Source organism: Puma concolor, chromosome D4 (genome assembly GCF_028749965.1).
Source record: "Puma concolor isolate L17-30 chromosome D4, mPumCon1.1.hap2, whole genome shotgun sequence".
Classification (NCBI taxonomy): Eukaryota; Metazoa; Chordata; class Mammalia; order Carnivora; family Felidae; genus Puma; species Puma concolor.
The window spans coordinates 80,716,170-80,739,309 of record NC_141679.1 but is presented as its reverse complement, the minus strand read 5'-3'; the positions used below and the strand labels follow the sequence as shown (position 1 = coordinate 80,739,309).

At 41.2% G+C, this 23,140-nt stretch overlaps 1 protein-coding gene across 1 annotated transcript; it reads left to right on the top strand.

Annotated features, from left to right (window-relative positions):
- The first annotated feature begins 238 nt into the window (after positions 1-238).
- On the top strand, positions 239-22,993 carry PSMD5 (proteasome 26S subunit, non-ATPase 5). The gene is made up of 10 exons (XM_025912516.2): positions 239-664; positions 8,563-8,707; positions 9,664-9,777; positions 10,218-10,346; positions 12,389-12,498; positions 14,863-15,005; positions 16,952-17,143; positions 19,751-19,860; positions 20,496-20,636; positions 22,188-22,993. Exons 1-10 carry the CDS (start codon positions 492-494, stop codon positions 22,443-22,445), a joined length of 1,515 nt encoding a protein of 504 aa, XP_025768301.1. The 5' UTR covers positions 239-491; the 3' UTR covers positions 22,446-22,993.
- Positions 22,994-23,140: the final 147 nt, after the last annotated feature.

The window sequence follows — 23,140 nt, the reverse complement described above, 5'->3', positions numbered from 1 at the left end:
AATCGCCTCGGCTCCGCCTGGGGTGGCCTCGGCCGCCGCCCCCACCGCAGCCGACAGCCTGTGGCTTTGGGGCCCAGAGGCCGCCCGCGAGGCCATTTAAGCTTCTGTGGGTCCTTATCGTCACCACTCCGCTTGCCGGGCATTTGACGCGCCTTCGCTCTGGAAGGGAAATACGCAAGGCGACCGGAAAGTCAGCCTGCGGGACCCACCGAGCGGCGCCCACGATGACGCCCCGCCGCGACCCCGCAACCACCGGCAACAGTTGGCTCGGCCCTTGACGGCCCCTGTCTCGCGAGGCTTGGCGGCCCCCCAGGCGCTCGCGCTGCCCGCCGGCCCCACTTCGCTATTGGCGCGGCCGGGGCAGCCTGCGGCGGCGGCGGCGGCCGAAAGCCCGGGAAGGGAGGCTGCGCCCCGCAGATCTCGCGAGGCTCGGAGAGGCGCGCCGCGAGCCTGGAGTGTGCCGCCGCGGGAGCCCCCGCTGGAGGTGCACGATGGAGGCCCAGGCGCTGGCGCTGCTGAGGGAGGTGTCGCGGCTGGAAGCGCCCCTGGAGGAGCTGCGCGCGCTTCAGTCGGTGCTGCAGACCGTGCCGCTCAGCGAGCTCCGCGAGCAAGCGGCGGAGCTGCGCCTCGGCCCGCTTTTCTCCCTGCTCAACGAGAACCATCGGTGAGACGACCCCAATGGAGGTCGAGGAGACGAGGGTGGCTGGGAGGAGGGGACGGCTTTCCCCAGTCGCGGTGAGGCTTAAAACTCGCTGACACTTTAGCGGAAAGGACCCTGGGCCGGGAGGCCAGACACAGGGCTCAAGGCCAGCCTGTGAGGTGTGCCCGCTTCACTGCCTCATCCTTGAAATAGGAATTGGAGAGGGAAAGCGCGGTTGCTCACCGAGAAAGAGGCGCCGCAATATTCGCGTACAGGTTGGCGACGTTTGTCGTCTTAAGAGGGCCTGTCCTGGCACTTTGGCAAGATCCATCAACATTTTAAATTTGCGTTATCTTTTGATCCATAGGCAGTGAACACGCAGGTATGCTCGCACTCAAAATGTACTGTATGTATAAGGATAGTCGTAACAGAAGTGACAGCAAAAAAACTAGAAACAACCTGAATGCCCATTAAAAGGGAATCGTAAATAAATTGTGCTACATTGCTATATCACCCTGTGCCGTCATTAGAAAAACTAAGGTAGATCTATATATGGGGATGTGGGAAAATCTCTAATATATGTTGTTGAACGGAAAAAGAAAATTGTAGAATTTATGATCCCATTATATGTAATGTTTTTAAGTCCCCCCCCCCCCCCCCAGGCTAGTATGGCATTGAGAATATCTGAAAGGTACAGCAGAAACTATTAATATAAAAGTGGGATTTCGGATGGCAGCTTTTTTCATTTTAGGCCCATCTGTAGTGTTTGATTAAAAAGCACTTTGCAGTTGATCGTTTGATAATTTAAAAACAGTTGAACAATGTTTGTGATCCAGAAATGTAAAAGTGACAAGGTAATAAAGTCGCTGGATCAACACTGGATGATTCCAGGGGGCCTTCTTGGCTATAACTTTCTGAGATTCCTCCCTTTTTTAAATACATGTTCCCCTTCATGCAGTCCATTAGTTAACATTGTTCAGTTCTGCCTAGGAAATCTCTTCTTTTCTGTCCTGTTTAATTTAGGCCCTCGTTTTCTCCCTCTTGCTAGGTCTGTTGCATTAGTCTGACTTCTCATTACGTTTAAGCTTCCTTTGCCAGCGTGCCCTTCCCATACTGCAACCACAGTGAACTTCTTGGATCATTTGACTCATATTTTTTCCATGGTCTCCCATTGTCTACAGTATAGAATCATGGCTTCTTTTTCTGGCATTTGGGCCCTTACCTTGTATTTCCATCCTCCTTTTTCCAGCCTCATCTTTTCCCTCTGTTCCTCTACAGGTACTTCATCTGCTTCAGCTACCGTGTGGCACCATTTACTTTCCCTTGAGCATGACTTGGCACTTTCCTGTGTAGATGCCAGTCCTTCTAATGAAATGCCCTCCCTCTGTCCAAATTCTGTCCATTCTTTAAAGCCCAGGTCAAGTGCCATCTCCTCCAAAATGTTTTACTCGGCCACTCCAGTTTCAAGTGACTGGTCCTCAGATCTCCTGAGAGATGTTATCATTATTTCTGTTAATGATACTTGCCACTGTTGTGTTATATTATAGTTCTTTATGTGGTTATTTCTAGTTTGAAAAGTCTTTAAAGGCAGGGGCCATACTTTGTTCATCTCTACATCCCTCTTAGGATGCAGCACATAGTGTAATATGGGCTACATAAAAGATTAGATTCATAAATTTTCTTTTTTTTTTAAATTTTTTTTTTAACGTTTATTTATTTTTGAGACAGAGAGAGACAGAGCATGAACGGGGGAGGGGCAGAGAGAGAGGGAGACACAGAATCGGAAGCAGGCTCCAGGCTCCGAGCCATCAGCCCAGAGCCCGACGCGGGGCTCGAACCCACGGACGGCGAGATCGTGACCCGAGCCGAAGTCGGACGCTTAACCGACTGAGCCACCCAGGCGCCCTAGGATTCATAAATTTTCAAGAGGCCACTTTATATCATGGATCAGGAAAATTTCAAAAGTCCTACCATAAGTTAACGCCAGAGATACAGTAGGAGCTGAAATGAATGGGAGGTTGTAGAATGAGGTCCATGGAGGACGTATTTTACCAAATGAAGGAGCCGTGCCGTAGGAGACAATTTGAATGGAAATTGACAGGGTAATTCAGAATGGGGTACATAGTAGATACCAATTGCAATTTGTGGGAATAATTCTTCTGCAGATAGTAGATGGGCAGTCTTGAGATCTATTTCTATTATCCTGCCTAAACTACCAGGTTCCTATATATTGGTTTAGAATCTGATCTAATAGATATAAATCTAGAATCTTGACGAGAGTTTTTATGAGAGAAAGTAAGTTCTAAGACTACTGCTTTTACAACGTGGAGACTGTAAATTATTAACTCTTTGGCTTTTTGGTATAAAGGACCACAGGTGACCTGAAATTTGTGCACTATACAGTTTAACCTATGGCTGCTTTAAAAAGCGGGGGTGGGGGGCGCCTGGGTGGCTCAGTCGGTTGGGTGTCCAACTTCGGCTCAGGTCACGATCTCGCGGTCCGTGAGTTCTAGCCCCGCATTGGGCTCTGTGCTGACAGCTCGGAGCCTGGAGCCTGCTTCAGATTCTGTCTCCATCTCTCTGCCCCTGCTCTCTCTCTCTGTCTCTCTCTCTCTCTCTCAAATATTAAAAAAAATTTTTTTAAAGCTTTATTGAGATATAATTTACGTAAAATAAACTGCACATAATGAAATATACAATTTGACAGGTATCAACATATGTATATACCCATGAAACCATCACCACAATCAAGATAGCAAAGCTGTCTCTGAGCCCCAGAAGTTTCCTTGTGCCTCTTTGTTGAATCCCTTTTCACCTCAGCCAGGCAACCACCGATCTCTATAGATGAGTTTGCCTTTTTTTTAAGAGTTCTATACAAATGGAATCCTACAGTATGTACTTGGGCTTCTTTCACTCATCATTTTATTTTATTTTTTTCAATATAAACAAAATGTATTCAGTAACAGAAAATTGCTTCTGTGCAGTTTCTTGTGTACTATGTTTTAACATAAAGGGGATATTTTACAATTATAAGCATCTGGTGACAGATGCTGTTAGTGACAGCAGAAGCTTCTAAATTAGTGTCCTGTTTTTTGAGTTTACTAATTTTTCTTAAACAAAGTAATTGTGATTGTTTAAAACCATGGTCTTGGGGTGCCTGGGTGGCTCAGTCAGTTGAGCGTCTGACTTCGGCTCAGGTCACGATCTCACGTTCCATGAGTTCGAGCCCCGCGTCGGGCTCTGGGCTGATGGCTCAGAGCCTGGAGCCTGCTTCCGGTTCTGTGCCTCCCTTTCTCTCTGCCCCTCCCCCATTCATGCTCTGTCTCTCTCTGTCTCAAAATAAATAAACGTTAAAAAAAAAAAATTAAAAAAAAAAAACCATGGTCTTAACAGACCCATATGAGGAAAGCATACTGTCTGAAAAGAATACAAAATAAAATGTAAAATAAGTATTTAGAATTATTTCATAAACAGAATTATTTGATTTGTTATTTCTTCTGAGAAAATTATCTTTGTGGGGAGCCTGGGTGGCTTAGTCAGTTAAGCATTCAGCTTCGGCTCAGGTCATGATCTCATGGTTCGTGAGTTCAAGCCCTGCGTCGGGCTCTCTGCTGTCATTGCGGAGCCCGCTTCGGATCCTCTGTCTCCTTCTCTCTGTGTCCCTCCCCCGCTCATGTGCACACTCTCTCTCTCAAAAACACACATGAAAGGGGCGCCTGGGTGGCTCAGTCGGTTAAGCGGCCAACTTCGGCTCAGGTCATGATCTCGGGGTCCGTGAGTTCAAGCCCCGCATCAGGCTCTGTGCTGACAGCTCAGAGCCTGGAGCCTGTTTCAGATTCTGTGTCTCCCTCTCTCTGACCCTCCCCCGTTCATGCTCTGTCTCTCTCTGTCTCAAAAATAAATAAACGTTAAAAAAAAAAAAAGTTTAAAAAAAAAAACACATGAAAAAAATTCACTCATCGTTTTAAACTTTATGTGGTGTGGGTGAATACTTCATTCCTTTTTATTGCTGAGTAGTAGTCCCTTGTATGAACGTACCACAGTTTGTTTATCAGCTTACCTGCTGGTGAACATTTGAGTTGTCCTCAGTTTGATTATATTACAAATTACACTACTGTGAACATTTGTGACAAGTCTTTACGTAGACAAATTCTTTCTTTTCTCTTTGAGTTAATACCTAGGAGTGAAATGGGTGGCTCATATGATAGGTGTATGTTTAACTTTTGAAGAAGCTGCCTGTTTTCCCAAATGATTGTACCATTTTACATTCCCATTAGCACCGTATGAGAGTGGATTATAGACCTAAATATAAAACCTAAAAAACTATAAAACTTCTTTTTTTTTTTTTTTTTTAATTTTTTTTTTTTCAACGTTTATTTATTTTTGGGACAGAGAGAGACAGAGCATGAACGGGGGAGGGGCAGAGAGAGAGGGAGACACAGAATCGGAAACAGGCTCCAGGCTCTGAGCCATCAGCCCAGAGCCTGACGCGGGGCTCGAACTCACGGACCGCGAGATCGTGACCTGGCTGAAGTCGGACGCTTAACCGACGGCGCCACCCAGGCGCCCCAAAACTATAAAACTTCTAGAAGAAGACCTAGGAAAGAATTTCCGTGACCTTGGGTTGATGAAAGATTTCTTTGATGTGACACCAAAAGCATGATCCATAGAAGGAAAAATTGATAAATTGGACTTAATCAAAATTAAATACTCTACTCTTTAAAGGTCAAAGTTAAGAGTGAAAAGGCAAATTACAAATGGAGAAGAATCTTAGTGAAGAATATATAACAAGGAAAGAATCCATCTTAAAAAATGGGCAAAGTATTTGAACAAGAAGATATATGGATGGCAAATAAGCACATGAAAAGATACCCAACGTCATTAGTCACTAGGGAAATGCAAATTAAAATTACAATAACAGGGGTGCCTGGGTGGCTCAGTCGGTTGAGCATCTGACTTCGGCTCAGGTCATCATCTGACAGCTCGTGAGTTCGAGCCCCGCATCCGGCTGTGTGCTGACGGCTCGGAGCCTAGAGCCTGCTTCGGATTCTGTGTCTCCCTGTCTCTCTGCCCCTAACCCACTCTCATTCTGTCTCTGTCTCTCTCAAAAATAAATAAACATTTAAAAAAAATAATACATAAAATAAAATTACAATAACAGAGGCAGTTCACATATCTATCAGCAGATAAATGGATAGACAAAGTGTGGTATATACATACAATGGAGTATTATTTGGCCTTAAAAAGGAAGGAACTCCTGACACAGACTACCACTTGGAGGAAACTTGAAGGCATCACGCTAGGTGAAATAAGCCAGTCACAAAAGGACAAATGCTAGGATTCCACTTAGATGAGGCACCTAGGGTAGTCACACTCACTGAGATGGAGAGTAGAATGGTGGTTGCTAGGGGCTCAGGGAAGAGGAGAAAGGGAAGTTTGTGGGTTTTTTTTTTTTAATTTTTTTTCATTTATTTATTTTTGAGAAACAGAGTGAGACAAAGCGTGAGCGGGGGAGGGGCAGAGAGAGAAGGAGACACAGAATCTGAAGCAGGCTCCAGGCTCTGAGCAAGCAGTCAGCACAGAGCCGATGCGGGCCTCGAACCCACAAACTGTGAGATCATGACCTGAGCCGAAGTCGGACGCTCAACCGACTGAGCCACCCTGGCGCCCCCGGGAAGTTTGTGTTTAATAGATACAGAGTTCCCATTGGGAAGATGAAAAAGTTGTGGAGATAGATGGAGATGTGATGGTTGCACAACGTGAATGAACCTTAGTGCACAGAACTATACATTAAGAAATGGACAGGGGCGCCTGGGTGGCGCAGTCGGTTAAGCGTCCAACTTCAGCCAGGTCACGATCTCGCGGTCCGTGAGTTCAAGCCCCGCGTCAGGCTCTGGGCTGATGGCTCAGAGCCTGGAGCCTGTTTCCGATTCTGTGTCTCCCTCTCTCTTTGCCCCTCCCCCGTTCATGCTCTGTCTCTCTCTGTCCCAAAATAAATAAACGTTGGAAAAAAAAAAAAAAAAGAAATGGATAGGAGTGCCTGGGTGGCTCAGTTCAGCGTCCAACTTTGGCTCAGGTCATGATCTCACGGCTCGTGGGTTTGAGCCCCGTGTAAGGCTCTGCACTGGCAGCTCGGAGCCTGCTTTGGATTCTGCATCTCCCTCTCTCTCTGCCCCTCCCCCCTTGTGCTCTCTCTCTCTCTCTCCCCCAAAAATAAATACATAAACATTTTTTTAAATGGTTAAAATGGTAAATTTCATGGTATATATAGTCACGATTTTTAAAAAAGGAAAAGTGGGGTGCTTGAGTGGCTCAGTCAGTTAAGCGTCAGACTTCAGCTCAGGTCATGATCTCATGGTTCACAGGTTCCAGTGCTGCGTCAGGCTCTGTGCTGACAGCTCAGAGCCTGAAGCCTGCTTCATGGATTCTGTCTCCCTCTCCCTATGCCCCTCCCCCTCTCATACTCTGTCTCTCTCAAAAATAAATTAAAAGAAAAAAAAACATTAAAAAAAATAAGGAAAAGAAACCCGTAACCATTAACAGTCACTCCCCATTCCTCTTCTCTGCCCCTGCCCCAGCCCCTGGGCACCGGGAATCTGCTTTCTGTTTTTATGGATTTGTCTGTTCTGGACAATGATATAAATGGAATCATCATCAAAAGGAAGCCTTTTCTGTTCTGGCTTCTTTCACTTAGCATAGTATTTCCAAACTTTATCCATGTTGTATAATATTCCACTGTATGGATAAAACTATTTATCCACTTATTAATTTATGGACATTTGGGGTGTTTCTATTGCTGTGAACATTCACGTACAAATTTTTGTATGGACATATGGTCTCAATTATCTTGGGTATAAACATTCTTAATTATTTCCTTAGGTGCAGTTATACAAAATGCAACCCCTAGGTTATGAGAAATTTGTTCATTTTTAAGGCTTTTGTTATGTATTGCTTAATCGACTTCTAGAAAGGTTGTATTGGTTTAATTGTATACTCCTATTAGCAGTACATGAGTGCCTATGGTACTGCCCATTAAGAGAAAAGGAAGTTATTCTTAAAACACCTTTTATATCTACAACTAGTAGTCATCAAGTTGTGATTAATTTACCTCTTTAATTGCTCCTGAATCTCTTCCCTCTTCTCCATCCCCCCTGCTACTCCCCTGTTTCACTTCTTCATCACCTGCCTTCTGACTGAAAAATTCTTTCTCTAACTTATACAGAGTGATTTCCTCAAGTCAGATCTCATCATGTTACTTCTTGGCTTAAAACCACTTGATGGCTTGCCATTGCCTTGTGCAAAAAGTCTGAATTCTGTAGCGTGACAAAAAATGGCCTATCAGAATCTGGCTTCTGTGCATCTTTCTTATTTCAGTTCTTGCATTCATCCTTCCCCTTTTACCTTCTTCCCACTCCTCTCCCATTCTTATCCCAGTCATATGGAGCTTTTTATACTTCCTTGAATGTATAACCCTAACTGTCCTCTGTGCCTTTTATGTTGTCCCTCTGCCTAGAACACCTTTGTCCTCCTAGATAATTCCCACTTTTTTTTTTAATTAAGCTCACGTATTACCCCTTGGGGAGGCCTCCCTGAACGCTGTGTTCTTTTTTGAGCTCCCACGGCTTCCTACCCTAACCTATAGCATTTGTCCACCTGGATTATAGTTGCTTTTCTGTTTTTCTGTATTTTCCGTTAGACTATGCTCATTGAGTCTAGAGAATATAATCCTTCTTTGTAGCCCCATTGCAAGCATGGCACATAATAGATACTTAGTAAATCTTTAATAAATTAGTAGAAGCTAGTGTTTTCAAGGGAAGTCTGTGTGTAAGTGATCCTCATTGAGCCAGTCTTCAGATATTAATAGGTTGTTACTTCCTACCTTGCAGGACACAAACTAATGAGATCTGTGATGTCTCCTTTAGGGAACAGACCACTTTGTGTGTATCCATTCTGGAGAGATTGCTCCAAGCTGTGGAGCCAGTTCACGTGGCCCGGAACCTCAGGGTTGACCTTCAGAGGGGACTGACTCACTCCAATGATTCCGTAAAAATTCTCACTCTGTCCCAGGTATGAAATTTTACTAGCACATAATAAAGGAGCTGACATTTACTGACCACCTGCTCTGGACCAGGCTCTACGCTGGGTGCCAGAAACAGAAGGATGAAGAAAATATGATCTCTCTCTGTCCCTAAGAAGCGTCTATTCTAGTGTGCATGGCTAACTAACCAGGAGGAATAAGCTAAAGTAAGAAGTTCTACCAAGTATTATCTGAAATAGTCATTCATCAAATACTGACTGATCCTTTTAATGCCAGGCATTGTACCGTATACTCTTAAAGGTACAAGGATAAATAAAGCCTATTTCTTTCCTTCAAAGAGCTCCTAGTCTAGAGAAGGTATTGCCATGTTAGGTCTTACTATAGTGGCATGAAAAAGTACTGTTGTGAAGGTCACTAAACCAAGAAATTGAGACAGTAACTCCTGTCACCCAGATAACCAAAATACCCTACTATTTGGGAAAAGAGCTGCTGCTGAGGATTATCTTGTTGAGATGTTAGGAACCGAGCAGTTACTTACCCAGTAGGTTTTCAAGTACTGTTTTTTCTTTTCTCCTCTAGAAGTGTTAATTCAACAGAAAGGCAGAAAGTAATTGATTTTTCTTTGACCACTTATGTGCCAGACACTGTAGTACATGCTTTTCCTATTTAGTCTCATTTAATCTTCATAACAATCCTGCAATGAAGTATTCTCATTTTATAGATAAGAAATTAGGTTCAAAGAAGTTAATTTGCTAGTTGATGGAACTAGCATTTGTATTGTTTTCTCTCACTGAAATGTCTCAACTCCTTATCTACCATTTATTTTTTTTCTTTCTTTTCAATAATGTGACTATACCCATAAGTGTGTTCAGCTTTAATGAATTTGGGTCATTTGGAATTTTTAATGGCTTGTCTTATAGCTGTAATCTGTAACCCCTAAAATAACAGCACACTAAGGGAATTTCTGATTACTTTTTTATTTCAGGTCGGAAGAATTGTTGAAAATTCTGAGGCTGTTACTGAGATTCTAAATAATGCTGAATTACTAAAACAAATTGTTTATTGTATTGGTGGAGACAATCTGTCTGTAGCTAAAGCGGTGAGTCACCTAGAACCATCAGCTTAAACATGCACAGTATCCTGAAAAACAAAGAAAGACCTTCTGGACTGAGAGGTGAAAGTTGAGTACGGATGATTTGTATAGTTGTTTTCACAACCTCATGTAGATGGTATCAGATACATAAAAAATGTTGAACAAATACCAGTAAACCCTTTCCTTTTTTCTAGACAAAGCATATCTAAATTATCCGTCATAGAGCTTGTATTAGGTTGCTTGATAAGGAAAAAAAAAAGGTACATAATCTGTTTTCTATAGGCAATACTATGTGTCTTTTTCAGTTTTAAATAACGATAGCTAAAACATAGCGAATGGTCATTGGGGAAGATGCATTCCATACACCGATTTCACATCGATATCATGAAGTAGATACTAATATTCTGCATGTTTATGACCTAAGAGATGTTTTCTTTCCTTATAAGGCCATTAAATCCCTGTCAAGAATATCATTAACCCAGGCTGGACTGGAGGCATTGTTTGAAAGCAATCTGCTGGATGATTTGAAAAGTGTAATGAAAACAAATGATGTTGTTCGGTACAGAGTGTATGAGGTAAGACTAAAAGCATACTTCCTGATGCCTACAATTCAGAATGCAGTAGAGCTTCCACTGGAAGGCAAGATGGCTTGTTTACCATGCATTTACTGAGTATGTAGTCTGTGTTAGGCTCTGTATTTGACACTGGAGATGTGGGGGTGAGCTCCCAGCCTAGTGTGTGAAACAGTCATGTGAAAAATATTTACAGTACACTATATTAACTACCATAATAGAGTAGATAACATTAAAACTAGACTTTGAAATCGTTACAGTAGGTAGATGAAGAAATGGCTCTTATTTGCACCCACTTTGTGCTTAGTATGGTGCTAAATCTCCACATATATTGTCTTCGACTTTTACAGTAAACCATATACGTTATTACTGTTAACCTCCTGCTGATGGAATAGCTGACAGACCACACAGTTAATAGGCTGCATATTCAAAATGAACCCTTGACTGTCTAATTCCCTGTTCAAAACACTTTCTTACTTTGCATGTCTTAACACCATCCTAAGCTGGTTTCCCTTCTGCCTCTCTAGCTGTTTCATCTTAGTCTCCTGGCTCATTATCCTCAATTGAACTTTTAATTGTTGAAGTTCATAGAAGTAAATTCCCAAATCCTGTTCTCACTGTATATTCATGTCCAGGCGATTTTGTTCATCTTATGATTTCAGTTCCTATCTGAATGAGATGACTCCATAAACCAACCCAGATCTCTCTTCCTTTTTTTTTTTAAGTTTATTTATTTATTTTGAGAGAGATAGCGCAAGAGTGAGCGAGCAAAACTGGGGAGGGGGAGAGGGAGAGGGAGAATCCGAAGCAGGTTCCCCATTCAGCACAGAGCCCAACACAGGGTTCGAACCCACGAACCACGAGATCATGACTTGAGCCAAAGCCAAAAGTCAGATGCTCAACTGACTAAGCCACCCAGGTGCCCACCCCCAGACCTCTCTTCTTAACTCAGACCCTCATGTTCAGCTGCTTACTCAGTGTTCCCCCTTTGGACCTAGGTATTCTAGGCCCCTCACACTCATGCTCCAACCAAACTCCTAAGCTTCTTAACCTAGCCCATTCTCCAATAAAAAAAACAACAGCAACAAATTAGCCCTGTGTCACAGTCAGCATGGTTGGGTATTAGAACTTGAGCTTATTCTCTGTGAGACCCTATTTTCCCTGCCACATATCCATTAGGTCATCGTATTGTGCCGGTTTTACTTACATCCATGTGCTTGTCTTCCTTGGTATAATCACCACCGCCCTAGTCTAAGCTACCAGTATCTCACACCTGGACTACTGTTGTATTTGCGTCTCACCTGGTCTCATCCATTTTTGACACCACTGGTCTATTTTCAGACGCAGTCAGGATGATCTTCTAAAAATTCAAATCTAGGGCCACCTGGGTGGCTCAGTCGATTAAGCAACTGACTTCGGCTCAGATCATGATCTCACAGTTTGTGAGTTCAAGCCCTGTGTCGGGCTCTGTGCTGAAAGCTCAGAGCCTGGGGCCTGTTTCGGATTCTGTGTCTCCCTCTCTCTCTGCCCGTCCCCCACTCACACTCTCTCTCTCCCTCTCTCTCTCCCTCAAAAATAAATAAATATTTTTAAAATATTTTAAAAGTAAGTAAATAATAAATAAAAATTCAAATCTGGTTCTATCATTCCTCTGCTGAAAACCCTTCAGTGCCCTATATCTCTCAGTAAGCCCTTAGGACATACTTGTGGAATGAGTAAGTAAATGACTGACTGATAGAATGTATGAATGGAATGATTTTTAGCAGTCTTATCGCTCATTCAGGCTTTCGTATCCTGATTTATGGATTGATGATTTAAGGGAGAGAAAAAAAAAAGCACAGCTACAACCAGACATAATGGAGTATTTCTGTGTCAAAACAATTTCTCACCGGTTCAATGAGATTTTTCCAGTTGTGGAGACAAATAATGGATTTTTTAAAAAAATTCAGTTATATAAAGTACCTAGTCCTGTGTTTAATTTAAAATGAGATCTAACAGGTTTGGGCTGTTTTGACCTTTCAGCTTTTTCTGTTTTTTTCTTCCAGTTAATTGTGGAGATTTCTTCTGTGTCACCAGAATCTTTAAACTACTGTACCACCAGTGGATTGGTAACCCAGCTTCTCAGAGAGCTGACTGGGGAGGATGTGCTGGTCAGGTGTGTTGACTGAGAGAGTTCTTAAAGCAAAATGTCTTCTTTGAGAGGTCCGGGGAGCAGCTTTGGGACTTAGAGCAATCTTCCCTATTAGAACCTGGACCTGGGTTACAATCTCTTGACCACTGTCCTAAAGAAGGGGTCTTTAGAAACAGCTCAGGTTATTCGTGACAGTATACTAAAACTTAGCAGAGCCGCCCATGACAATCTACTTTAGGTTAACTGTGTTCCCTGTCCTTGGACATGTGTACTTTTGCAGTCACATGATAACTGCCATTTTGTATTACTTAATATGTTATCTTACACATTTTTGGTTTTGTTAAATAATAGCACTATGGCATGATGGAAGAAACATGGGCTTTTGAAAATGACCAATTGGGGCGCCTGGGTGGCGCAGTCGGTTAAGCGTCCGACTTCAGCCAGGTCACGATCTCGCGGTCCGTGAGTTCGAGCCCCGCGTCAGGCTCTGGGCTGATGGCTCAGAGCCTGGAGCCTGTTTCCAATTCTGTGTCTCCCTCTCTCTCTGCCTCTCCCCCATTCATGCTCTGTCTCTCTCTATCCCAAAAATAAATAAACGTTGAAAAAAAAAATTTTTTTTAAAAAAAAAAAGAAAATGACCAAGACTTAAGCTTGCATGCATTTCTGCTACTTATTAGCTTTTGACCTTGAACAGATTATTGTAACCTTTCTACACCTCCATTTCCTCTTCTCTCAAATGGAACAGTAACAGCTCTAAAGAAGATACGAAGATTGGAGCACCTGGGTGACTCAGTCAACTAAGCGTCTGACTTCAGCTCAGGTCATGATCTCGCGGTTGACGAGTTTGAGACCCACATCGGGCTCTGTGCTGACAGCTCAGAGTCTGGAGCCTGCTTTGGGTTCTGTGTCTCCCTCTCTCTCTCTGCTCCTCCCCCACTCGTACTCTGTGTGTGTGTGTCTCTCTCTCAAGAATAAATAAAAACATTAAAAAAAAAAAAGATAATGGGGATTAAATGAATTGGCCAAAGAGACCAATACATTGGGTAACATAGGTCCTTAAAGAAATATTAATTCTAGACTCTTCACTCCCAGCCCTCTACTCCCTAAGTCCCATTTAATATCTGCCAATGTTAACCTTGTTGATATTCCACAGTTTACTAATACATCCTCACTGTTGAACACTTGGTTTGCTTCAGGTATTTTGCTATTTTTGTGCACACAGGTTTTTGTTTTCCTTACGTGATTTTCTGAATTTTTTTTTAATGTTTATTTTTGAGAGAGAGCACAAGCAGGGAAGGGGCAGAGAGAGAGGGAGACAGAGAATCCAAAGCAGTCTCCAGGCTCCGAGCTGTCAGCACAGAGTGTGACACAGGACTCAAACCCATGAGCCATGAGATCATGACCAGAGTCAAAGTCATACACTAAACTGACTGAGCCACCCAGGCGCCCCTCCTTATGTGATTTTCTGATTGTTATGTTTTTTAAATGTGACTGAATTTGTTCAACTCATGTGTAAATCAGTCACGAGTTACACTGTTTAAAGCATTTGAGTTACATTGTTTCAAAGCATTCCTAATAAGGAAATTAATTTTTAAGAATTTTTTTAGCCTTATATCAAATTTTGTAACGTAGAAAAAAAACCGTGCAAATCATCTGTTAAAATACCTTAAGGTCAACTATAAAAATACTTTTTTTTTTTTTTTAATTTTTTTTTTCAACGTTTATTTATTTTTGGGACAGAGAGAGACAGAGCATGAACGGGGGAGGGGCAGAGAGAGAGGGAGACACAGAATCGGAAACAAGCTCCAGGCTCCGAGCCATCAGCCCAGAGCCTGACGCGGGGCTCGAACTCACGGACCGCAAGATCGTGACCTGGCTGAAGTCGGACACTTAACCGACTGCGCCACCCAGGCGCCCCGAAAAATACTTTTAAAAATTATTTGTGGAAATTTGATCACAGGTACCTATTACATGATACCAAGAATTTTTATCAATTTTTAAAATATGAGGACATGGCATTATAATTGTGTAAGGAACTGTTCATATTTTTTAAAGGTGCATACTGAAGTATGCAGGGATAAATGGCAAGTTGACTAGAATTTGATTTAAAGTAATTCAGCAAAATAAAAATTTAAAAAAAAAATCTTTTAAGAAGTTGCTCTATTTTAGTGGAAACAATAATGGGCCTCAAGTCAAAAGTCAAAATTTAAACTCTGCCTTGTAGTGACAATGTGATTCTGGACGAATCACTGCAGCTTTCTAATTCTTGTGTCCCCATCTGAAAAGTAGCCAGGATTACTGACTTTTAGATTAAAAGAATTAAGTAATACATCCTAGGAAAGCAATTTATAAACTACGTTAATCGTATGCAAAATTTTGGCATTTTAGAGCCACCTGTGTAGAAATGGTGACATCACTGGCGTATACTCAACATGGACGACAGTACCTTTCTCAAGAAGGAGTAATTGATCAGATTTCTAATATAATTGTTGGGGCAGATTCAGACCCTTTCTCTAGCTTCTATTTGCCAGGTAAGAAATACTGATTTCTGCGAAAATAATGGTGCATGTTTTGTATCTGAGTTATCTCTGACAAGAGAAGCCAGAGGTTATTTTCTGTAGAGCAGATCCCTGTATATTTTTTTTTAATTCTTTTTAATGTTTATTTATTTTTGACAGAGAGAGAGAGAGAGAGCACATGCACGCGCATGAGCAGGGGAGGGGCAGAGAGAGAAGGAGACACAGAATCCGAAGCAGGCTCCAGGCTCTGAGCTGTCAGCACAGAGTATAGTGCGGGGATTGAACCCACAAGCTGTGAGATCATGACTTGAAACTGAAGTTGGATGCCTAACTGACTGAGCGACCCAGGCGCCCCTAGAGTAGGTCCTTTTAGATGATACCCATAGCCCCTTGATGAGGTGGAATATATTGCCCTGGGAGCCATGTATTGTTGAATCTGATTTTCTGGAAATACCATTGCTGTTTTGAGTATTAGGATAGTTTCCTTTGAACCTCAGTCAAAAGCAACATAAATTAAAATGCTATTAATGGGACGACTGGGTGGCTCAGTTGGTTAAGTGGCTGACTTCGCTCAGGTCATGATCTCACAGTCCGTGGGTTAGAGCCCTACATCATGCTCTGTGCTGATGGCTCAGAGCCTGGAGCCTGCTTCAGATTCTGTGTCTCCCTCTCTCTCTCTCTGCCCCTCCCCTGCATGCACTCTGTTTCTCTCTCAAAAATAAATAAACATTTAAAAAAATTTTTTTTAATACTACTAATGACACAGTATATTTCACAAATTCATCAAATCTCTGTTGGAATCTTTATCTAATATAGGATCTACTCCAGCCATTCTGTTGTAGGACATGGTTAATTAGTTTTCCTTGAGCACTTGCAGAAATTGGAAACTTATTCCTTCCTTAAGTAGCCTAGCTTACTTCATTGATGAGCATCTCTGTTTAAAAATTTCCTGGGGTGGGACACATGGTTGGCTCAGTAGTCTGACTGGCTCAGGTCATGATCTCATGATTCATGGGTTCGAGCCCTGTGTCGGGCTCTGTGCTGACAGCATGGAGCCTGGAGCCTGCTTCAGATTCTGTGTCTCCCTCTCTCTGCCCCTCCTGTGCTCACGCTCTGCCTCTCTCTCTCAAAAATAAACATTAAAAAAAAATTTTTTTTTTTTTAATTTGTCCCTAATACTCCGAACTTGCCTTCCTCTAATTTATATCCAGTGGTCCTTGTTCTTTGCTCTTCCTCTTGTGTATGGCAGTGCTTCAGTATTTGAACCCAGCTCCATTGACACCCTGGGGTTTCTGTTCTCAGGACCACATATCACAGGTCCTTCAGTATCTCCTAATGGTCTGATTTCTAGGTAATAGAGTACAGTGCATAACCATTCTCCCCTTCCTGGCCTGTAGTTTATTACTGTCCGTATGAAAACATAGGGCCCACATTTTATGTGGCCTTCCTTCTCTATTAATGTATATTCTTGTAGGGCACATGGGTGGCTCAGTCGGTTAAATGTCCTACTCTTTTTTTTTTTTTTTTTTTTAATTTTTTTTTTTTTTCAGCGTTTATTTATTTTTGGGACAGAGAGAGACAGAGCATGAACGGGGGAGGGGCAGAGAGAGAGGGAGACACAGAATCGGAAACAGGCTCCAGGCTCTGAGCCATCAGCCCAGAGCCTGACGCGGGGCTCGAACTCACGGACCGCGAGATCGTGACCTGGCTGAAGTCGGACGCTTAACCGACTGCGCCACCCAGGCGCCCCTAAATGTCCTACTCTTGATCTTGGCTTAGGTCATGGTCTCATGGTTAGTGAGACTGAGCCCTGTGTTGGGCTCTGAGCAGACAACACAGAGCCTGTTTGGGATTCTCTCTTTCCTCGTTCTCTTCCCTCCCCCACTCCAGTGCTCGTGCACTCTCTCAAAAATAATTAACATTTTTTAAAAAACGTATATTTTTGGACATTTCTTCAGGATTTGTGAAGTTTTTTGGAAACCTGGCTATCATGGATAGTCCTCAGCAGATCTGTGAGCGTTATCCTGTCTTTGTGGAAAAAGTCTTTGAAATGACAGAAAGTCAGGACCCCACCATGATTGGCGTAGCAGTGGACACAATCGGAATCCTGGGATCCAATGTTGAAGGAAAACAAGTTTTACAAAAAACAGGTTGGTATGACTTATTTGGGTTTTCTTTAGGGATATCTTCGTTTTTGGCAACAATTCAATATATAAGCTCACTTTCTGGTGCAATAACTACATTGTAGAAACTATTCTTACAGATGGCAGTCTTTTTATTGTGACCTTGAACGCATCCCTAGAAAGTCTTACAATTATTACTGAATTTTTATTTGTTTATTTTTTACCAGGCTAGACCAAGTACTGTGTCCCTTCTACACCTTCTTTGATAGTGTTCAAGGTCCAGAGACCATGGGCTATACTCCGAAAGACCTGGATTCATGTTCCAGTTCCAACACTGACTTAGCTTTTTTTTTTTTTTTAATATAATTTATTGACAAATTGGTTTCTTGAACTTCATGCCCTCACTTCATTACTTCAGGTCTTATTTTCCTCATTCATAAAAAGGATAAACAATCTCGGGATTGTGAATATTTAATGAAAACACACATTTGTTTTATATTTGTAATGTCCAGGAAGAAAAAGAAACAAAAATTTGTTACCAATTTTATGTTAAGAATGATACTTTTAAGGCATATCTGTAATTATTTATTTATTTAATCTTTATGGAATCTTTATTTTTATTTATTTATTTTTTTACATATAATTTATTGTCAAGTTAGATAACATACAGTGTATACAGTGTGCTCTTGGCTTTGGGAGTAGATTCCCATCATTCATCGCTTACAAACATCTGTGAGTAATTTAAAGGACTGTGAATTCTATATGAAAACTAATATGGGCACAGTTAAAACCCTTACAGAGTAAATGTTGAAAATTAATGTGCTACTGTCTGTCACAATTGGTATCCTTACTAATATACTTTTCTAAGTGCTTTTGTGTATGATATGTAATCCTTATACAGTCCTGCAAAGAACATATTATGCATTCTCATTTTACAGATAAGGTAGCTGAAACTCAGAGAAGTTAACATTTTTTTAGATGATATAGACTGTGGATTTGCTACTCAAATCCAGGTCCTTTAATTCCAAATTCTCTACACTTTGTCTTTTGTATACACTGCATTGCATCTGAATGTATGTTTTTGGCCTGTTACTTGGTCTCTGACTATGTGGGGTTTTTTTTTGTTGTTGTTTTTTTTTTCTCTTTAATTTATTTTGAGAGAGAGCATGGGAGGGGCACAGAGGGAGAACCCCAAGCAGGCTCCACACTGTCAGCACAGAGCCTGATGCAGTTCTTGAGCTCACAAACCGTGAGATCATGACCTGAGCCAAAGTCAGATGCTTGCCTGACTGAGCCACCTAGGCATCCCATCTGACTACATGTTTAATTTTGTGTTGGTTTAGGTTGGTGGAGGTCATAGTATATGAAAGCATACTTTAAAAAAATCTCATTGTTGGGGTGCCTGGGTGGCTCAGTCGGTTGGGCAGCCGGCTACAGCTCAGGTCATGATCTCATGGTCTGTGGGTTCGAGCCCCACGTCGGGCTTTGTCCTGAGTGCTCAGAGCCTGGAGCCTACTTCAGATTCTGTGTCTCCCTCTCTCTCTGCCCCTTCCCTGCTTGCTCTCTCTCTCTCTCTCTCTTTCTCTCTCTCTCTCTCTCTCTCTCAAAAATGATAAACAATAAAAAAATTTCTTTTAAAGTTTTAAAAAAATCTCATTGTTCACTTCACACTCATTAGGGTGGCTATAATGACAGAAAAAGGACAAAAATAAATAAAAAGTGTTGACAAGGATGTAGAGAAATTCCCGTATTTGGTGGCTATGTAAAATGGTACAGCTGCTGTGGAAAACATTATGGTGTTTCCTCAAAAAATTATACATAGAATTACCATATGACCCAGCAAACATGCTTCTAGATATACATGCAAAAGGATTGAAAGAAGGGACGCAAAAGATATTTGTGCACCTGTATTCATAACTTATTTACAATAGCCAAAAAAAGTAGAAACAATTCAAATGTTCATTGATGGATGAATAGATAGACAAAATGTGATATATACATACAATGAAATATCCAGCCTTAAAAGGGAAGTTAAATTCTTGGGGTGCCTGGGTGGCTCATTTGGTTAAGCGTCTGACTTCAGCTCAGGTCATGATCTTGCAGTTCATGAGTTCGAGCCTGGCATCAGGCTCTGTGCTGACAGCTCAGAGCCTGGAGCCTCCTTCAGAGTCTGTGTCTCCCTCGCCCTCTCTGCCCTTCCCCCCCACCCTCTCTCTCACAAATAAATAAACATGAAAAAAAATAATATAAAAAAAATGAAATGAAATTCTCATCCATGCTGTAACATGCAGAGACCTTGAAGACATTATGGCAAGTGCAATAAGCCAGACTCAAAAAGACAAATATTACATGACTCTATTTATATGAGGTTCTTGCAGTAACATATACAGAGACAAAGTAAAATACTGGTTATCAGGGGATGGACGTAGACGACATGGAGAGTTACTGCTTAATGAGTACAGAGTTTCCGTTTGAGATGAAGAAAACGTTCTGGAGACAGATAGTGATGATGGTTGCACAACAATATGAATATACTTAATGTCACAGAGCTATATACTTAAAAATGGTTAAAATGATAAGTTTTATATTATGTGTATTTTACCACCATAAAAAATGTTTTATTATCTTTCAAAGGAACTCGCTTTGAACGCTTGCTCATGAAAATAGGATATCAAGCAAAGAATGCCTCAACAGAGCTCAAAATTAGGTGTTTGGATGCAATTTCGTCTATTTTTTATATACCAGTAAGTACATTGGGAAATTAATGAAGGATAGTGGGATATGTTTGGGACAATAAATCTATATAAGTCAACATAATCCTGGTTAACTTAATATAGATGGTATTCAACTTTTAGTAAAAGAAGATAATCCTCACTATGTTACTAGTGACATGTTTTTAGTTAAAGTGGAATCATCCAGTATTAGAACTGGAGAGAGGGGGCGCCTGGGTGGCTCAGTCAGTTAAGTGTCCAACTTTGGTTCAGGTCATGATTCACGGTTGATGGGTTTGAGCCCCGCATTGGGCCCTGTGCTGACAGCTCAGAGCCTGGAGCCTGCTTCGGATTCTGTGTCTCCCTCTCTCTCTCTCTCTCTGCCCCTCCCCTGCTCATGGTCTGTCTCTCTTTCTCTCTCTCAAAACTAAATAAACGTTAAAAAAAAATTTTTTTTTTTAAAGAACTGGAGAGAGGACCCTAGAGATTGCCTAATCAACCCTATCAGAAAAACAAAACAAAACAAAACTGAGGAAGTCTGGAGCTGGATTTGGGAAAGAGTGCTCCGGACTTAGCAGAGATCACATAGCAAACTAATGACAAAGTGCCATCAGAATCCAGGTTTCCTGACTTCCAGAGGCCTGAGAGTTTTCATTTCTGTCATGTAGCCTGAGCAGCAGACTGATGACCTCCTGAGGATGACAGAATCGTGGTTTTCTTCTTTATCTCGGGACCCGCTGGAGCTCTTCCGTGGCATCAGTAATCAGCCCTTCCCTGAACTGCACTGTGCTGCCTTAAAAGTGTTCACGGTAGGCATCCTTGTCTTTTTCACCAGTCCTTCTGGGAAGAGGCTAGTTCAACACATGAGTACTTATGATGAGCTAGTGCCTCTGCCATACCTTGGGGATACACAAATGTGTAGTTTCTGCCCTCTATTAGTGTAGACAAATGAGGGAGACGTGTAAACAGATTGTTTCAGCTCAAGGTCTTAGGTGTTGTGGCAAAGGTTTGAACAGGATTCCACAGGATCATAGAATCAATTCCAGATTCCTTATCTGCCATCAAACAAGCCTTCTGTTGACCCAGCCCTAGTCTTCTTCCTGAGCCTTATTTCCCGCCATTCCCCCTCTGGCACCCAATGCTCTAGTGATACCAAACTGCTTACTTTATCTCTCTGGACCTTTACGTGCCCTCTACATTCAGCGCTGTTTCCCAACTTTGCTTGTTAACCTCTCACTCATTCTTGAAGGACTAGCTCAGGTATCTCTTCAGCAAGCTTTGCCCAAACCCACAAGGTTGAGTTAAGCAGTGTCAGCTCTCGTAAAAGTTGCTTATTCATTATTTTAAAATTTGGAAAAGATTGCAAAGTAGAAATTTTTAAAATCACTTAAAATCAGACCTATTTTATATATCTCCTTTTAATATTAGTGTTAGTGTCAGTTTTTATTTATTTACCTTTTTTTGGTAAAATATTTCAGACATCGGTAATACTTTCCTATCTCTGTCATTCCCCCTTCCTTCCTCGCTGACTGTAATCACTGTCATGAATTCAGGGTTTACAAGCCTATACATGATTTTATACTTTTACTACATATGTGTGTATCTTTAAACAAATTACAGTATTTTGCACATTAAATTTTGTAAACAGTATCATGCTGTTTATATCATTCTGCACTTTGCTGTTTTCTTCAACATTTCTGTTTGTAGGGGTTGTCTGTGTTAAAAGTGGCAATTAGAAAGTCATTATTTCATTGTATAGCCACAGTTAATCATTCTCCTGTCAATGAAGATTTCAGAGATTCTCTGTAACAAATGGTCCTATAATGAACATTCTGAAAATGTCATCCTGTGCACAAGCGTGAGAGTTTTTTCAGGATAGTCTTTTCTTCTCTGGTGTTTGTTTTTATTTTTCCACTGTTGTGATTATGCCATGAGTATAATTTGGATCTACTTTTTTCATATCATAGATTTACCTATTCTTTATAAAAATTATTCTTAATGTTTATTTAATTTTCTCTTGCTATATACTAAAATATACTCACCGATCCCCCACTATTAAGCATTTATATTATAATTTTCACACTATGATAACCATCTTTATGTACAAAGCTTTTTAATATGTAGATTTAGATTTAATATTTAGATTTCTTTATTTAATTAAATATTTAACTAAAATTTAGATTAATATTTAATATTTAGATTATTTTCTTAAGATTTCTAGGAGAGAATTTTCTTAGGCAAAAAGTAACATTTTTAAGGTTCATGTGGCCAAAATTTTTTGTAAGGATTGTGCTATCTAAGTAACACATTTCACTTCTTAAGGCTCAGAGGAGTTGTGTTCTTTCTACCTTCTATTTCAGGCCATCGCAAATCAACCCTGGGCTCAGAAACTTATGTTTAATAGTCCAGGGTTTGTGGAATATGTGATGGACCGGTCTGTGGAGCATGACAAAGCTTCAAAGGATGCCAAATATGAACTGGTTAAAGCACTTGCCAATTCCAAGACAGTTGCAGAAATCTTTGGGAACCCAAATTATTTGAGGCTCAGAACTTACCTGAGTGAAGGTCCATACTATGTGAAACCTATTTCCACAACAGCCGTGGAAGGAGCTGAATGATTTCTTCAAGAAGGTAGACCATTTTTTGACCAAAACTTCTCCTAAGGCATTTGACTTCACCAGTGTTTTACAAAACAGAGACTTCCCTTCTCCCAGAATTAATCATGGAGTATCTAATGTAACTTTATCACATGCATTTGTGGTGTTTCTACATTGAAATACAGTGTGGAACCAGGAAAGCAGGCAAACCTGATCATAATTGCATCAGGTGTTTTTCAGATTTCTTTGACTGCCTTAATCTTTCCAAGAAGATGGAAGTTTTGTTCTCAGAAAATTTTCATGGACTTACCCCATTTTATTTAAAATTGTGCTTCAAATAGAATAATGGAACCAACTTGTTTCTGAATTCTCTTCAGCACCTTTTTTGTTGTTCTATTCCCCCTTCTGATTCCACTTGCAACGTCTTGGATATAAAGATTCTTTGAAAAATAATATGGAATTTTGAAATTATGTTCTCCATACTAAGAATAAATGCTTTTAATAAGGTGTCTTTGGATTTTTTTGTTACTATTATGGAAAACGGACAATAAATAAATCTTTTAAAAACATTTCTAGTATTCTTCGCGTTTTTGTTGCTGATCATTGAATTTTGCTGGAGGAGTAAATGTTAAGGAGGAGTGGTAACATTCCTAAAGCAGGAAGACTCCCCAAACTCTTGTCTTATTGGTGGGCCATCAGTTGTTGAGGGTTTTGCT

Excerpts from the sequence above, each read along its gene's own strand:
- PSMD5 (XM_025912516.2), top strand. The coding sequence starts at position 492 with ATGGAGGCCCAGGCGCTGGCGCTGCTGAGGGAGGTGTCGCGGCTGGAA. Across the intron at positions 12,499-14,862 it reads GGGGAGGATGTGCTGGTCAG|AGCCACCTGTGTAGAAATGG; the intron begins GTGTGTTGACTG and ends TTGGCATTTTAG. Across the intron at positions 17,144-19,750 it reads ACAAGTTTTACAAAAAACAG|GAACTCGCTTTGAACGCTTG; the intron begins GTTGGTATGACT and ends TATCTTTCAAAG.